General features: G+C 41.0%; 1 protein-coding gene across 1 annotated transcript; it reads right to left on the bottom strand.

The window, feature by feature from the left end:
- Positions 1-11246: 11246 nt before the first annotated feature.
- On the bottom strand, positions 11247-16296 carry LOC133021259 (high-affinity choline transporter 1-like). The gene is made up of 8 exons (XM_061088042.1): positions 16113-16296; positions 15696-15809; positions 15160-15315; positions 14871-15019; positions 14494-14637; positions 14055-14208; positions 12588-12805; positions 11247-11900 (listed from the first exon to the last, which is right to left on the bottom strand). The coding sequence occupies exons 1-8, from the start codon at positions 16294-16296 to the stop codon at positions 11247-11249; spliced, it is 1773 nt and encodes a 590-aa protein (XP_060944025.1).
- Positions 16297-16464: the final 168 nt, after the last annotated feature.

The raw sequence follows: 16464 nt of genomic DNA, 5'->3' as shown, positions 1-16464 counted from the left end.
CACCCGCACACACACACACACACACACACACACACACACACACACACACACACACACACACACACACACACACACACACACACACACACACACACACACACACACGCACACATGCACGGTAACAGAGAAATGGCCAGAGTATCAAGAGTCACACGCAACCATTTCTCTTCTTTCATGGGAGATGCATACTGGAAAATAATGAAATGAAAAACAGGTCTACACTGCCAACAAACACATACACGTACACGACGTACACACACACACACACACACACACACACACACACACCAACAGACACACACACACACACACACACACACACACACACACACACACACACACACACACACACACACACACACACACACACACACACACACACACACATGCTGCTCATCCATCACTGTTTGCTTTGGGGTTGCCTCCTCGGCAGCTGTGTGCATGTGTATATGTGCGCCCGTGTGCATGTGTGTGCTTGCCTGTGTGCATGTGTATGTGTGACGATGGGGGGATATTGGCAGACTGAAATCCCACTCCTGTCATATGTCATCTTTAAATGATGACGGAGAGCAGAGCAGAGGCTGCCAGGGCTTTGTTAGCCAGATGAATGTTTCTGCCCTGTTAGCCGTCAGCTGGTATCACCTCCAGTCATAAACACTTTCTGACTGTGGCAACAGGTGCCCTGCAACTGGGGAAACTAAAAAGCAAGATACCTCCTGACTGATACCAGAACTGTCTATTCTATCCTATCCTCTCCTTTGATCTTAGAGAAGCCGAAAAGCTAAAGCCAAAGAGGAGGCTCCACTGAATACCAGGCATCACCTTACGGTTCCATGTGCCATTTTCAGACATGAACTCTAGCAGCAGGAGATTGTCCAGGTCAGACCTGTTTACAAAAGGAAAATATCCGTAATGTTCATGCACGGTGTGGTGCCTGAGCATAACATAAAGGAGGCCATAGAGAAATTCTGCAGCAGAAAACACCAAATCACCAAAAACCTTTGAATCTCATAGTCTTTCCAAGTATATGTCTTAATTAATGTCTTCTAAGTGTCTGGTATCAACACGCCCACTCGCTGGCTGACATTTAGCTGCTGTATTCATACATGGGCTCACCTTGACATTATCTGGACATTTGTGGGTCTGACATTTGTGTTCTCATACACAGCACCACCAGTAAATTACAGGAGAATGTCCAGAGTTAAGTGCATGTCTGAAAACTGCTAATACTACAGCAAATAACAGGCATTCAGAATTATCTAAGAATTAAGGCTACAGTAGGTGAATTATCACAGTATGACATAATATATAGAATGTGAAATCAATGTATGTCCTTTTATTATGTAAAACACACAATGATTCATTTCATTTCATTTTACTTTGTCAGATTATTTTGTAGTAAAGTTTCATCTATTCTTCTCATGGGCTTACATTGTTTAAAAAACATGGAGGTGGGGTAGATTGGGAAGCTTTACTTCCTAAAATGGCACAGTCAGGCAATTTCTAGAATAAAACAGGGGAATTATCATTTCAAACAGGATAAATCTTTAATTTGGCTAAACATCCATCCGTCCTAGAAGAGTGGAGCTTGAACAACGAATCCCCTCATCTGTGCCAAGTGGATGTGCTATAAAATGAGAATTGACAAAAAATTCTTTGATTTCTTCCATATTAATGTATGAACATCACCTCACCTCCGAGCTTTCATCTTTTCTTATCTCAGTCTCGGTTTTTGTTTCAAACAGAACAAGCATCACAGCTCATTTGGTACCCGCTGCTGCTGGAGGAAGCTGGATGTGAAGCAGCTGGTGGACTCACACACACACACACACCTATACACACACACACACACACACCTATAAACACCTATACACACACACAGTAAACACGCAAACACACATGTTGTTCCCAGTTCTCTACTACACGTCTGCAAATAGTGGCTTCAAGGCTGCAGCTCCTTCCCCCCTCTCAACATTCATCTTGGGTCTGAGCATTAACTAAATCACTCCCAAGTACCCCACCCTCCTCCCAACACCACCATCACTCCCACCTCCTAACTGTGGTTGTAATAGAATTTGTGCATCGAAGGCTGCGTGGGTTCAGCTGATTATGTTAGCATTGTGCTTTGACGGGAGTCGGATCCTGTCGGCTCCTGAGCAAGGAGCTGCAGACAGCTGGGGGTGGAGGTTTAAACTGGAGAGAAAAGGGCTTTTTATTATATTTGATTAATAAACATTAAATGTGAATAATAAGATACATTATTAATACTGTCCCAGGGGGGAATTTGTTTTCACTGTGGACTTTTAGATTTAACGACTGGCTGCCAGAATAGAGCAGCTCAGTTTATTTCTGTCCAATAAAGTGATCGATTGTGAAATGGGGATATTAAAGAAAAAATGCTTCAGTTGAGCTTTATTGAAAAATGACACTGCTTAGCATTTCACACAGTCTGATAAATTAGCAAGCTCCTCTCCTCTCCTCTCCTCTCCTCTGCTCTCCAGTGCTCTGCTCTACTCTCCTCTCTCCTCCCTCGGGCCTATTAAACCCTAATTGGAAGCTGGGCTACTTACCACTGATGGGCTCAATGGGAGAACCAACAGTAAGACACACACCGTTTTCATTACTTACCTCAGGTCGATGCATGGACGGCCGCTGCAGCGTCCAGTGTGTGCAGCAGTAATTAGAACAGCTGCAGAGAACGTCACAAGACAGAGGGACTTCCACACAATGGCAATATAGTGCGTCTGCTTTATTTTCCACAATATGAATGGGGGACACTAATTTAAGTAAGTGGAAAACGGTTGAATAAGTCAGGATGATATATTACTTACAGTGCATTGTGAGTGAAAATCGTTGATAGTACATCATGAATCCAAGTGGTTGCACAACAGAAGCACGATTGAAACATAAAGACCTGAGAAGAGACTTGATGTTTAAGTAAAGCAGGAAGGTGTAAGCTTGAGGTTTTTAGTTTGTGAAAGGAAACTGCAGCGCCTGTGTGATGTGTTCTGGGACATGGCGGTTCCGGAGATAGGAAATCAATACGTGCCCGTCAAATTTGTCAATCCCATCAAATCATAAATAACGCTGCTCTAAGTGCTCAACGCTCACTGCAGCTGAAACAAAGGAGCAGCGTGAGAACGCTTTTCTGTGGCAAATGTTGAAAAAAGGTCCCATTTGCAAACAGATTAGAGTGAATAATTGATTTTGCTTGACTTATGAAAACACCTGTGGTTTGTCTTAACAAAGAAACGGCTTGATTGCTTTATTGGAATGATTTGAGGCAAACATTTCCATCATAGCAGTACTTTCACTTCCAAATATTTTTCTGTAACCAATAAAGTAGATTTTTCCTCCCTATCATGCTGACCATATGCTACGGGCCCTGGTTGATGGTACATGCCATCAAAAATTCTGTATCGATTGGCACAATAATCCTTGAAATATTAGATAACTGTTATATTTAAATGTGATTTTATTGTGTTGTTTTAATGCATTTGACAAAGATTCTCTTATTCACAACATGATGAGACACACACTCACATGTTCATTTGGATGTTTTCCATGAGGCTGATCAGCTGAGTATGAGAATAAACAGGTAATTACATTGATGTTTGCAAATTTGCTGTGATTGGTGAAGGGTCTTTATAATTGTAATAAACGTGTCTGATTGGCAAAATATCCAGAAGTGGAGAAACGCTTCAAAATATGACCTGAGAAAGAACTTTAAATATGTAATCTAGTGCAAGGAACGTGAGCTGATGCACCAAAAAGTGAGAGATGTGTCTAAATGTTTACATAACCCAGGTTCTTGTGTATACAGATTTTACAGACATAGGAAAATAAACAGTGCTCATTGATCGTATCTGGCAGCCAAGGCCTCAGATATTGATTGGAATTGATTTGTCGTTCATTAGAACAGTTGTTATTTGTGACCGAACTGACTGTTTTCCTTCACCTCTCAAAGACTAAAGAGCCATGGATGATAAATGACACTGTATTTAAGTATGACAGGAGCTAATCTAGTTTAAGCCATGTAATATTTTCCACGGCCCATTATTCCCCCTGATCGTGTACCTGTCCAGAGGTATTGTCCAGAGCACATCCAGACCACGAGCCACAGGTATAATTGCATTACAAGCCCAGAAGGAAACCGTATCTCCCTTTGCTTTAGGCATTATCCACCATGGTGAAGATGCAGAGTGTAGTTCAACTGCCATGTTTACAAATGTCTTGACATGACTAACTCCAATGAAATATACTTTACGATTTCACAAATCATAAAAATGTTGTGTAATGCCAAGAAAAAAAGGATTTAGTGGAAAGTATGGAATTTTTTTTTGGTACAAAAGAATTGATGTTTGTTTCCTTTGTGATACTGGCAGGTTGGATCCTGAGGCAGATTGTTCAACTGTCAAGGAGAGCTGTCTCTTTCAGTGTGTGTATGTGTGTGTGTGTGTGTGTGTGTGTGTGTGTGTGTGTGTGTGTGTGTGTGTGTGTGTGTGTGTGTGTGTGTGTGTGTGTGTGTGTGTGTGTGTGTGCGCGTGTGCGCGTGTGCATGTGCGTGTGTGTGTTTGTGTTGTGGATAACGGTCTCATATGAATCCCACTGGAGACTGAAAACAAACCTACTAATGATGCCGATCTGAGCTCCACTGAGGAATTAAGAAAAAGGAGGATACAGCCCGTCACAGGCGGGGTATCGTTGAATTAATTGTTGGCCATTATTAAAGTAGAATCTGTGGGAACGGGAGGATGATAATAGAGCTCATGAGTAGAGATCAGCTATGGATTTAATTATCTGGATAATTTCTGCTTGACTGCTTTCCTGCAACAAGTAAAGACTGATAACACTCTGACATCTGTCCAGTAAACTTAAGGCTGCAACTGGTTAGCCTAGCTTAGCATAAAGTCTGGAAATCCTATGCACAAGAGACGGCAAAAAAAACCTCTGAACCAGATTCCATGCTGCTAGTTTTCTGCCAAAAGCTACTAAGCTCTATATTAGAGATTTGGTTGAAGGTTAGAATGTCTATCATGTACAAATGTAGGTTTCCCCCCAGGTCCCTTTTGCCCCTAAAGTCACCTGTATGGTTCCTGTTGGCTGACTCTGTGTGAAGTTAATAAAATGCCATGTCATGTGGCTTATTGATACAATTACAAACATGGCTGAAAAACATCCCCCTCCACGGCCTCCAGGAAACATACTGACAGTGACGATACGGCATTTGAGTTTCATTACTTGTGCTTGTTTTTTTTTACATGAATCACGAACAGTTCAGTTTGATATATGACTTGTTTAAAGAACACAATGTACGAATGGAATGAACAGTTGAAGCAACACAATAGTAAACTGTGTTTACTCAATATAACATGTCTGTTCCCCCAGTCTGTTGCTACTGTGCTATAATATTCCTGCCATAGCTCTCTGGCAATTTATGTTCCTGTCTACAGAATTAATAAAGTGTGCCCTGGGGAATGGGAAGCTGTGTGTGTGTGTGTGTGTGTGTTTTTGTGTGTATGCGTGCTTGTGCTTGTGTGTTTGACTATAAAAAACAGTCATGCAAGCTACACAGCGAACACTGATTGTATAATTTAGCTTTATGAAGATATACAAGTTGAACAAAATTGATCAATCTATCTATCTATCCATCCCTCCATCTATCCATCCATTCATCCTGGTCTATCTATATATCTGTCTGTCTGTCAGGTCTATCTATTCATCCATTTATCCATCTATTTAGAATGGGAGGTTACTTAAGGCTCTTTATGAGTGAACTCAAAGCTCCTCAAACCTGATTATATAGACTGTGTATATTCAAGAAAAGATTATAAGCAACAAAATATTTCTAAAAGATGTGGGTCTTCAACAACAATAGCAACACAACTGAACAGCAAGTAATACAAAAAATAGGATAATAATAACCAAATAGATTAAAAGTCTAATTTACGCCTGCTATAAAAACCTTTTCTCAACTTGAGTTTAATTTGAAATTGTCTGTAAGATGCAAAGGACAGATGCAAGGACATGAGCTGGTGGGCGGAGACTCTGTCTCCGGCCCATCTCTCATTTGAGCGCCGGGTGCTACAGTACTGGCCTGACCCATTCGTTTCTCCCTCCTTCCTTCCCCTCCATCCCTCTAACCTGAGAAGTGGAGCACTTAGTCTAATTTGAACGACTATGACTTTTTTTCCAGGCCGGCCCCTCTCCGCTGCTCTTATTGAGAAAGCAGTAAATGGACGAAGATTTATTGCCATAAATTACATCGTCCCCCTTCTCTCTCCTTTGTTTGGCCTGGCCCTGTTCCTCTTTTAATTAATGTTTTATTATTAATGTACATTTTCTCTGCTTACTTTTCTCTCCTCCTTACTGTTTTTATGTCCCCTTTCTCTCTCTCTCTCTCTCTCTTGAAAAATAAATTCACCTCAATCTGCCTCTGAGTCATCAGCGCTCAAGCCAGAATCTGCTGGATTGGTTCGAATGCAAGTGGCATCAAGATTCAGGCAGCATCCATCTCCTGACACTCCAGCCACTTCATATTTTAACATAATGCAACATCCAAGAAAAACCATTTATGAAGGCACAAAGATAGCAATTACTATTCATTAATCAAAGCTGTTATTAAAAGCTCAAAGCTATTAAAATGTACGATGAGATGTAATCAATAAATAAAAGATATATATGCAGTGTCCAAGACTATAAGTGCTGCCTTTTCATTAGCGCTTCCCTCTGCCTTCCTGACTTTGTGTCATTTTAGAGAGAATAAATCATGAGCTGAGCTGCAGGGCTAAAAGTGTGTGTGTGCGTGTGTCTGTGTGTGTGTGTCTGAAGTACATGCTACTGACGACGGTGTCATGACAAACACAGAGGCAGCGTCAGCGACGATGGAGCTTGGGTTGTGAAGCCTGCGGCTTGACTGTAGGGTTGAGAGAAACACATACATGGATTCATAGAGATAAGAAATATTTCAAAGACATGATGTTTAAAAGTTGAGTAGTTGGGAGTTCAATCTGAGGATTGTGACGATAAAGACGTGATGAATACATCTCATCAGAGGTTTCAAAGAATCACACAGAGGCTAATGAGACATTAAACATAAAAAACAGCCTCTCTGGAGGAATTGAACATATGATTTGTTGACTTGAACCTGATAATGTGTAATAAGATATTCATATTGTTATGTAAAAACACTGTTTCACAAAACAATACTGAAACTCCAGATATCCTGTAACAAAGCCAAAAGCAATAAAGATTGAGTCTCTTTAGACTGTATATTTAAAGATAAACCACATGTCTCCTTGTGGAATAATTATGACATTATTATTAACAATATTTGAGTGACAAAAATAAACTAAAATAGTGTTTGTTAAACCACGACTTCCAGCTGATTTAGATGGTAATAGTAGTGAAAAATTATAATAAAATATTCAGAAATTATGTTAGTGAAAGTGAAAAACTAATCTGCACGAGTGAATTATTTTGTTTTGAATCAGGTAATTAATAATTCCTTTTCCAATGAGTATTGAGTATGTGAGATTAAAACTAAATGTGTTGCTTCTTTGATGAGATCATACCCATGTCTCATACCTATCACCCGCAGGAGAATCATTTCAACACGGTGGCAGATTTCATCGGCACTAATAATTATTAGATCTGCTCACATGCCTCAGTCCATTTCAACAGGCAGAATAACAGGTTTGGGTTATAACAGGTTTTGGTCTGGGGCTGATTCACACATCCTCCACACACATGTACAGGTCTGCGATGCCTCATATCAGCTCTGGAGATTGAAACACGACGATCTCAAATTACTTTATCACAACTGGATTACACACAAGGGACTTTTACACAAATTGATCTAAATGGAACCAACATGACTCAGTGAACCATGTCATTGGCTCACAATGAAAAACCATGATTAATATGACTCCTTATTATCAAGAAAAGCATCTACAGAGAAGCAGTCAGACTGAAAGAGTGTGAAAGAGAAGTGTTAGTGGAAAAAAGGGAAAAGAACAGAGTGTTCTCAAAAGTTTTAGGAGCTGATTTTACTTATTACTTTGAAAAGCAACAAAATCACTCACCTCTGCTACTGTCTTCAAGCTTTATAGCTTTTCATCTGATTTAGTGTCAATCCCGCAAATTAAAAGAGTTTGGTCGAAGACTACAGATGCATTGGCCAACTTTTGCCAAAGGCATATGATTAATGTTTATAATAACCTACACAGCTTGTTTCAGGTACAGGAATTAAAGGAACTCCAGCGAAATACATTTTTTAAAACCACACACACACACACACACACATACACACACACACAGACAGACAACACCGTATGTAATACCATAAGGTTGTTTTTCTCATCAGTGTGTGTGTGTATGTGAGTGTGTGTGTGTGTGTGTGTGTGTGTGTGTGTGTGTGTGTGTGTGTGTGTGTGTGTGTGTGTGTGTGTGTGTGTGTGTGTGTGTGTGTGATTGACAGCCCTGACAGTTCTGGCAGTTATAAGATTCAGAGGTGGGCGTTTTGATTGATGCAGCCAAGCAGGCAGGCTGGTCGGTCAACAGCGACATTATATATGCACACACGCATGCATATCATCGTTGATATCATATTAATTTGCTGAGAATAAGATAATAATTTTGAGTTGACAGGTGTGAAACATAATGTAATCTGTTAAATTGTATGAAGCAGGTATGTATATGGAGAAAGAAGAGCAAACATATCTGTGCTAAATAATATAATTTATTCAACTGACCTCACATATTTTAACAACTATACTTTTAAAGACACTGCATAAGGAAATAAATAGCTGGAACTTCACTGTCAACAAACATTTTCATCGCTGCATTTAAAAGTAGAATAATTTGTACTTTTTTTTTGGTATATACATTTATCACACAAATATACAGCATCATTGCATTTTACGACACCGAGTCACAGATGTGTCCGTGTAACAGCTGACATTGATTATTTTTCTGCTTGTGTTCAGGTTTGTGGAGGAACCGAAGCTACGACAACACTCATAATCCAAGGGGGAGGAAAGTTTACATTCACATTTGAATCCAACGCCGTCACCTGACACCTTGCATAGCATCAGAGCAGCAGTCACACCGTTCAGTTCCATAACATCAATCCCATAACTGTATTTAAAAGGGAAGGGAAGGGGACAGGATCAGGATCAGGTAGGGATTATTTTAACGCACCTCACTCTGTGCCAATGAGACCCGTTATTGCCACCAAATGTTTGGGCTATAATGGCTGAGTGTCACGGATGAAGTAGCACATTGTTGTTTTTGATAATAATTAATTTTAACTGTTGACAATGAATAAAATACAGTATATTGTGAGCCTTATCTGTTAACTTATCAAATTAAGAATAAAATGATCACTATTGCAACTATGCCGCTAATCCGCTCATTTCACACGGCTGACCTTTAAATTAAGGGGATTCCATAGATTTAAAAAGACGACAACAAATCACAACAGTGCTGAGAAGACAAACACAGACAATTTAACTGAAAAAATGATAAGAATTAACATTGACAACATTTTTTATATAAAATAACACCTCCTTCCCCTGACAGCAGTGTGCCTCATTGTTTAAACCAGTCAGACCTATAACAGTGTAAGATGGTAAGCTGTTAATTAATCAATAACCTTTCAACTTGTTATCACCGTTTAGAACACACAGTGAAACAAACCCTGGTAAATCATAGTCTCGAACCTCTTTGCTGAAATAATCAAATGTCCCCAAGGCTAATTGATTGAGGAAAGGATCAATAATGACCGGTGATACTAACACCATCCTGGAGGGAAAATAGTTTCCTGTCTCTAGTAACCTGCTGTGTCTTACCAGTCAGTGAAGATTTCTGAGGAGCAAGCACACTGTTATAGGCACACAAAAACAGGTTGTGTCAGATAACAGGCCCTTTAAAATAATCATCGTATATCATGTAATAATGTGTATACTGCTGATCCACTTTCAAATGTCCAGGCAACCGTTTGGTTCCATTCATGTCTATGGAAATATTGATAATTGATAACTATTCTGACGAAGCCGAGGCTCTGATGATGCCAAATGTATTTGACTTTGACTCCAGAAAGTTGGGTTTGTGTCCAATCTTTCAAACCAGGTACTGATGACTTTTTTAGGGTTGAACAATGTTTAACAAAGACACGGTCTAATCAATTATCGGCGGGTCTAACTTATAATCGCCATAGCAAACTTATTACGGTCAATGATGAGCAGCTAGTTTTGCTGCTTCCAGGTGGCTCATTAATAATAAAAGTAGACCAAATCTTGATTATACATCAACCTAAAAGTGATCACTATGTGGACCCCGGTGTTCTATCTCCAGGTGGATGGTGTAAAAATAATTACTTTAAAAAGTGAACGTTTAAAATATTTAAACTAAACGTAGTCTGGGATTTTGCAGAAAATCAACCCAGTCTCAACCATCTGTTTGGGGATTGCAAGATTTGGGATTATCATGGGGTTCTTTATTTGACACTTATGTGTCTGGAATTAACGAATACATCAGGAGGCTAAAGAGAAAGGTGAACACACACACACACACACACCATAAAATCAGCAAAATCTACTCATCCAAAAAATTAAAAGAATAATGGTAATCTACATAGCATTCTGTATCTATCTGTAAAACATAGATCCAAAAATATTATTGCTCTGTTAACAAGTTGACTCCACGCAAACTCACAACTCAGCCTGAAAGAAAGTATCTCTAGGATTCACTTGATGCCACTTTTGAAGCAGAAGAACACATTCACATGTACATCAACACACACAGAGTGCTATATGGACACAATTCCTTGGTTACATATTGCACAATTCTCATGTCCCACTACAAACCTTTGTAGACTTCCTCAAATGGGCCTTCTGTTTGTTCCTTTAAAAGCTCCTCTGATTACTGTAGCAGCACTTAAATTAAAATGATTGTTGTGGTTTTGGATACTCAGTCATGATAAAACACAACACTGAGTATGGTATACTTAACACAGCTGATTGACAGTCTACCCCGTTTCTTGGCAAGGGTTCTCCCAAAAAGAAGGAGGCACCACGTCATCAGCATGAAACAAACTTGTGGAGTCACTCGAAAGCCAGAGAAGATTTCTGCTGATTCAACTTCCAGTGCAGCAGTAGCAAGTTTCCTAAAGTATGTTGATGCCTCTTTGACAATTCCTTCTTCTTCATATTCCTTGGTTCTAGTTTCCTTTGTGCCCTTGTTGTCTATTTTTCATTGTGAAAATCCTCGGGACTGGATGCCTCGTCATCACTGAGGACCTCAGTGTTGATGAAGGTTCCAGCGAGCGACGCCCCCAGAGCCTGCTTGACGGGAGCCATCTCTGAAAGGATGATGTTGTCATGGTTGCTTACCAGCGTAGCCTTGTCCATGATCTCCTTGCTATGCTTGGACACTACAGCATCCAGGAAGTCGTACTTGTGTGACCAAATACCACTTTCGAAAAGGTACTTTGTCAGGTAAGAAAAGCCCACATTCGCCAAGAAGGATGCGGACATGGACATAGTCTTGAACGGAAACCTCTGCTGGACAAAGTACTCAACGTCACCAGTGAGATGGTGTACCTTCGTCTGGGTAACCCAGCCAGGGTAGAAGATGAAGGGGGGGAGTTTGAGGTAGGGCTCCCCTCCACCAATACGCAGCAGCATTCCAAAGACATAGCCGGCCACAGAGCCATAGGTGTTAGTGCCCTTGACAAATAACACACTGAGAAGTTGGGGAAAGATGATGACATAGACCAGGTCGGAACTGAGGTACCACAAGCCATATACCGATTGCGTCAACAATGCCATAGCAGTGGCAAGAGCTCCAAATACAAAGATGGTGAGGCGCATGACCCAAACAATTTCACGATCTGAGGCCTGTAGGAGAGAAGAAAAGGACGACAGAGTGAAGAAGGACGAACAAAATGTGGAGAAGACAAGATTGACAACCAGGAGGTATGACAAAAGTCACGAATAGACAAAAATGTCACGGTTTTCCCGTCACATGATAGTAATTTGAGTGATGGACTTGAATATTCCCGGGGTGTGTTTACGCTGTGCTCAAGCAAATGATCCTGCCCCAAAACTCAACCTGAAAATTTGCTTCACATTGGGTGTGGACACAGCTTTAGGCTCTTCTTAGGTACAATTTTGTTTTGAGCTAAGAGCTAACATCAGCATTCTTACAGTGAGAATGTAAGTATACTGCTGTTAGAATTTAGTTAACGTAATAACTTCCGTAAGAACAGTCTCAGAGAGCTGCTAGCTTAGCGTGCTGATGTTTGGCGGATGTAATGTTTATGACAAACTGGTCAACACTGCCATCCCCAGAACCCTGATACCAGGGTGGCTAACAACAAATTACATGTTATCTCTTAGTTTATCGATAGATTCATATTGTTGGAAAAGTCTGGTGCCACAGACGGTAAATTCAATGTAGATTCAATCTGCGCTGTTGTGTATTTTTGTTTTCAACATCTCACACACTTGGGATGAAAAGATTATTGATTTATTGATGTTTAAACTATGCATTTGAGTGCTGGTATTTTTTGTTGGCACTCTTACCGACTGCCGGAAGGCGAGCTGATAGATGTTCCTGGCAAACATGGAGCTGGCTGAGAGAATAGACGAGTCCGCTGATGACATCACCGCAGCCGACACCGCCCCCAGACCAAAGAAGGAGACGTAGGATGGGCACAGGTGCTGCAGCACTATGGGAAGGATCATGTCTGATTCGTCTTTATCCTTCGGAGCGAGGGAACCGTAAGAAGTTTGGTTCCAATCTGAAGAAATATTGTGAAAGTTGGAAACGTAAGCACCTCTTACAACTTACACCTTACACCATCACCACAGAATACAGCAATATGTATAAGGCAATATGACACAATACATTAGGTTTAACAGGCTGTATGTGATATTAATATTAAAACCATTCTTTGCCAACTTGCAGAGTTTTAAGTGGACTGATTAGTGCATCAAAATTTCTGTTCTACTCCCTTACAGCTTTTCAGACAAAAGGCTAGGTTTGGAGACCTTATTACAATACACTCTGTGGACACAAGTTTTCCGTATGTTTCTGCTGTATAACATCAGGCTGGACTGTTTGCAAGATGACAAGAGAAAAGTCGAGATAATAAAAGGAAAGTCATAGATGATAGATACTCATTGAAAACATGACATCCATGCACTACTGACTGGTTAATACACTGGTTTACAAATGGTCCAACAGGCACCTTGAAAGCACAACACATGCAACAGTGTCGCAGAAGACATTCTGCACAGAGGGAACAAACTTTTGAGTAAGTAAAGTTATTTTTTGGAATTGTAAAATTAATATTTTGAATACTCATCAGTAACCAATGGTTGATAAAGACTGACTTCAATAAGACATGATTCACATTTATCCCGTTTTAAAGTAATGCTTAATTCAAATATGTCAAAGTTTTAACTCAAACTCAAACTTTTTTCCACAGAGTATTCCAATTCATTTGTTCTCATTCCTCCTTCTTTGCATTTAAACCCTCTGACAACCGTCTATCTTTCTGCCCTGTCTTTCCAACCTTCTCTCCATCCTTGATATCTTCACTCTTTGCCTCCCTCCCCTGATCCCCCTATTCGCAGGCAGCACATGATTAGTCTCAGTTATACATGAAACAGCGTCAGATGGACCAGATTAATTAGCGCATCTTCAGATGTAATATTCACTATATCAGCATGGTCTGATGGCTCTCTCCCCTGCCCGTCGTGACTGTATCCGTCTGCTGTTGTTTACCCTCCAGACACTGTATGCATCTGCATTTACACATCTGAAAAAAAAGCTGCCGGCGTGTAAACAACCCTAGGAGGCATTGCTTTGATCAAACTTTCCGATTTGAATAAAGGATCAGATTCCTGGATGTTTCGATTGTCTTGTGATGTTTCATTAACGGCTTAATCAATGAGGGAATATACACATACTGTAGCTTAAAGTGTAGTGATGCATATGCATATGCATGTTCATGTGTGTGTGTGTGTGTGTGTGCATGTATTTACCAGTGGAGGCCCCTATAGCTCCAATGAGGACAGAGGGGACAGCCATGACCAAGCAGCCAAAAGCGGCGATGAAGGAAAGGACCTGGGCGTAGGTAGCTGAAGAGGCAGAAAGAACCCGTTGAAAATAGACCTGCCAGGGAATTCCCCCCAACATCTAGAAACAGAAACACCGTAGTAAATACAGACAGCAAACCAATGTGTATCAGTCAGCTACGACACCAGCAACACAGAATGTCTTAGTTCAGAAACAGCTTTGAGATTTTCGAGATAATACTGTTGATTACTTGTTATTCACCTTAAGAAGGAGCCTGTGCTTAAATTCCACCTTCAACACTTCATTTAACCCCCTCCCCTGTTGCACTTGGCAATTAAAGTGGAATCAAAATGTGTTTGCAGCTTCCTCTACAATGATATTCTGCGTCTTCATGTTTCCTCTTACCAGCAAACAGAAGTTGTCGGCCCAGAGCCATTTGTCCTCGGGATCAATCTTCCCCAACCAGGCTGACTGGTAGATTGCTTCCTTGGCTGAAACAGTGATGTCTGACACAGCAGGATTGGACAAGGCGAAAGGCACGCTGATCCACTGGTGGAGAGGAGCGTATGAGCATACAAATACCATTAGGGCTTCAGCAAAATGCTTTGATTTCAACAGGAAAATCTTGCTTCAGTAAATTCAAATTTCCCAGCTAATATAGACGGATATTTTATATGTTTTAGAAGTTTTTGCATGGAAATTGTCAAATAAAAAATCTAAATTGGCCAATTACAGCTTCAAGTCAAGCGGAAAAAAGGGACGTTGGTCTCAGTAAAACTCACCAAGCCCAAAAAGATACAGAAGAGCTGGACCACATCTGTATATGCGACAGAGTAGAGTCCTCCAACAAGCGTGTAGAAGATAGCAATCAGTGCCGAGATCACCACAGACATATTTATGTTGATGTCCACGATCACGCTCAGTGTGGCACCTGCAGGGCAACACATTCAGTTCAGCTCATACAGTCATTTACTTCACAATAAACTCAAAGTGGTGCAAACAAAGAATTGAGTCATTTAGGGGTTTATGGGTTTGATGCCATCAAAGAGATCCCACCCAGAGACCACCTACCCAGGGCAGATAAAATGGCTGCAGACCAGAAGATTTCTCCCATCAGTGCGGGGATGAAGAGCAGGCCCCCCATGCGTTTTCCATAAATCTGCTGGAAGGGATCCAGCATGGTGACGTAGCCACGTGAACGCATGGGTTTAGCAAAGAAAAGGCCTCCTGGTTCATGTCAGCGATAACATGAGGCAGAGAAAAAGCATGATAGATAATTTTAGAAAGTATCTTCAACAAAGTCTAAAGCCATACAGGTTGACACAAAGTATAAATGTGGTGCTGCTGCTGAAGTATAGTGTGTATCCAATAGAAATTGACATCTTTTTGTTTCTGGTTGACGCACTATCCTGGTTGAATTTATAGTTATAGGCTACATAAGTGATTTTCTTGAAGGACCATGTTTTTGCTTCATCCAGTACCTGTATGGCTCTATAAAAAAAACCCTCAGGTCTTCACATTTGCAGCATCTCTCTCCTTCTTACATTGCATGTGGTTGTTTTTACGCACTGTCTGTATACAGTATAATTAAGGAGACTGTTTCTTACCTACTACCAGGCTGAGAGCATAACCAAAGGGAGCCTGTGCCCAGGCCAGGCCGTAGTCTGGCAGGTAGACATACTCCGCTGTCCCGTTGATGTAGCCCCCACCCACCCAAGTGGCTGCAAACAAGAAAAATAAAAATAAACGTAAAATAAAAGATATGGAAACGGTCTTGTATGAAATGTTGGTGCATGTCATGTTGAATTAATTCTGAAAGTGCGCTGTAATGAATGCAATGCTGAGTTAAGTAATAGATCATAGTGTGTTTGTGGCTCCAGTGCTGTCCGTGCGTAAAAGACGAACTTGGTGAAATGTACTGTCTCATATAACAACGAAATATGACATAATGCACACACAGAAAACTGTCAGCTCGCTCCAGCAAACACATATTTTAAAAGTCTACCCGGAGTTTAGCAACGCACCGGTCATGGTGAATCCACCGACGAACAATCCGATGTCCCTTCCCCCGACCATGATGCTCTCGCTCCGCTCTCCGCCTTCGCCCACTCCAGAGTTCTTGTTCTTCCAGGCGGCCCATATGCCCACGACCAGGATCAGCATATAAAAGATCACGATAGCCACGAGCCCCTCGGCGTGGATGGCCATCTTCCCTCCGTGCGCGTCCTCCCGCCGGGATCAAGTGCTAGTGCGCGCGGAGGACTGGAGTCTCTTTGAGGGAGCTTTGGAGTAAGAAAAACAAAAAAGAAGGAGAAACATTTCTGAAGACTGTTTTTGATCCAGCTTTGACTTTTTACCCAGTTAAAGGTTCTGCAG

Source organism: Limanda limanda, chromosome 16, assembly GCF_963576545.1.
Source record: "Limanda limanda chromosome 16, fLimLim1.1, whole genome shotgun sequence".
Taxonomy (NCBI): domain Eukaryota; kingdom Metazoa; phylum Chordata; class Actinopteri; order Pleuronectiformes; family Pleuronectidae; genus Limanda; species Limanda limanda.
Note: the sequence above shows the minus strand (reverse complement) of the source record. Positions and strands in the feature narration are given on the sequence as shown.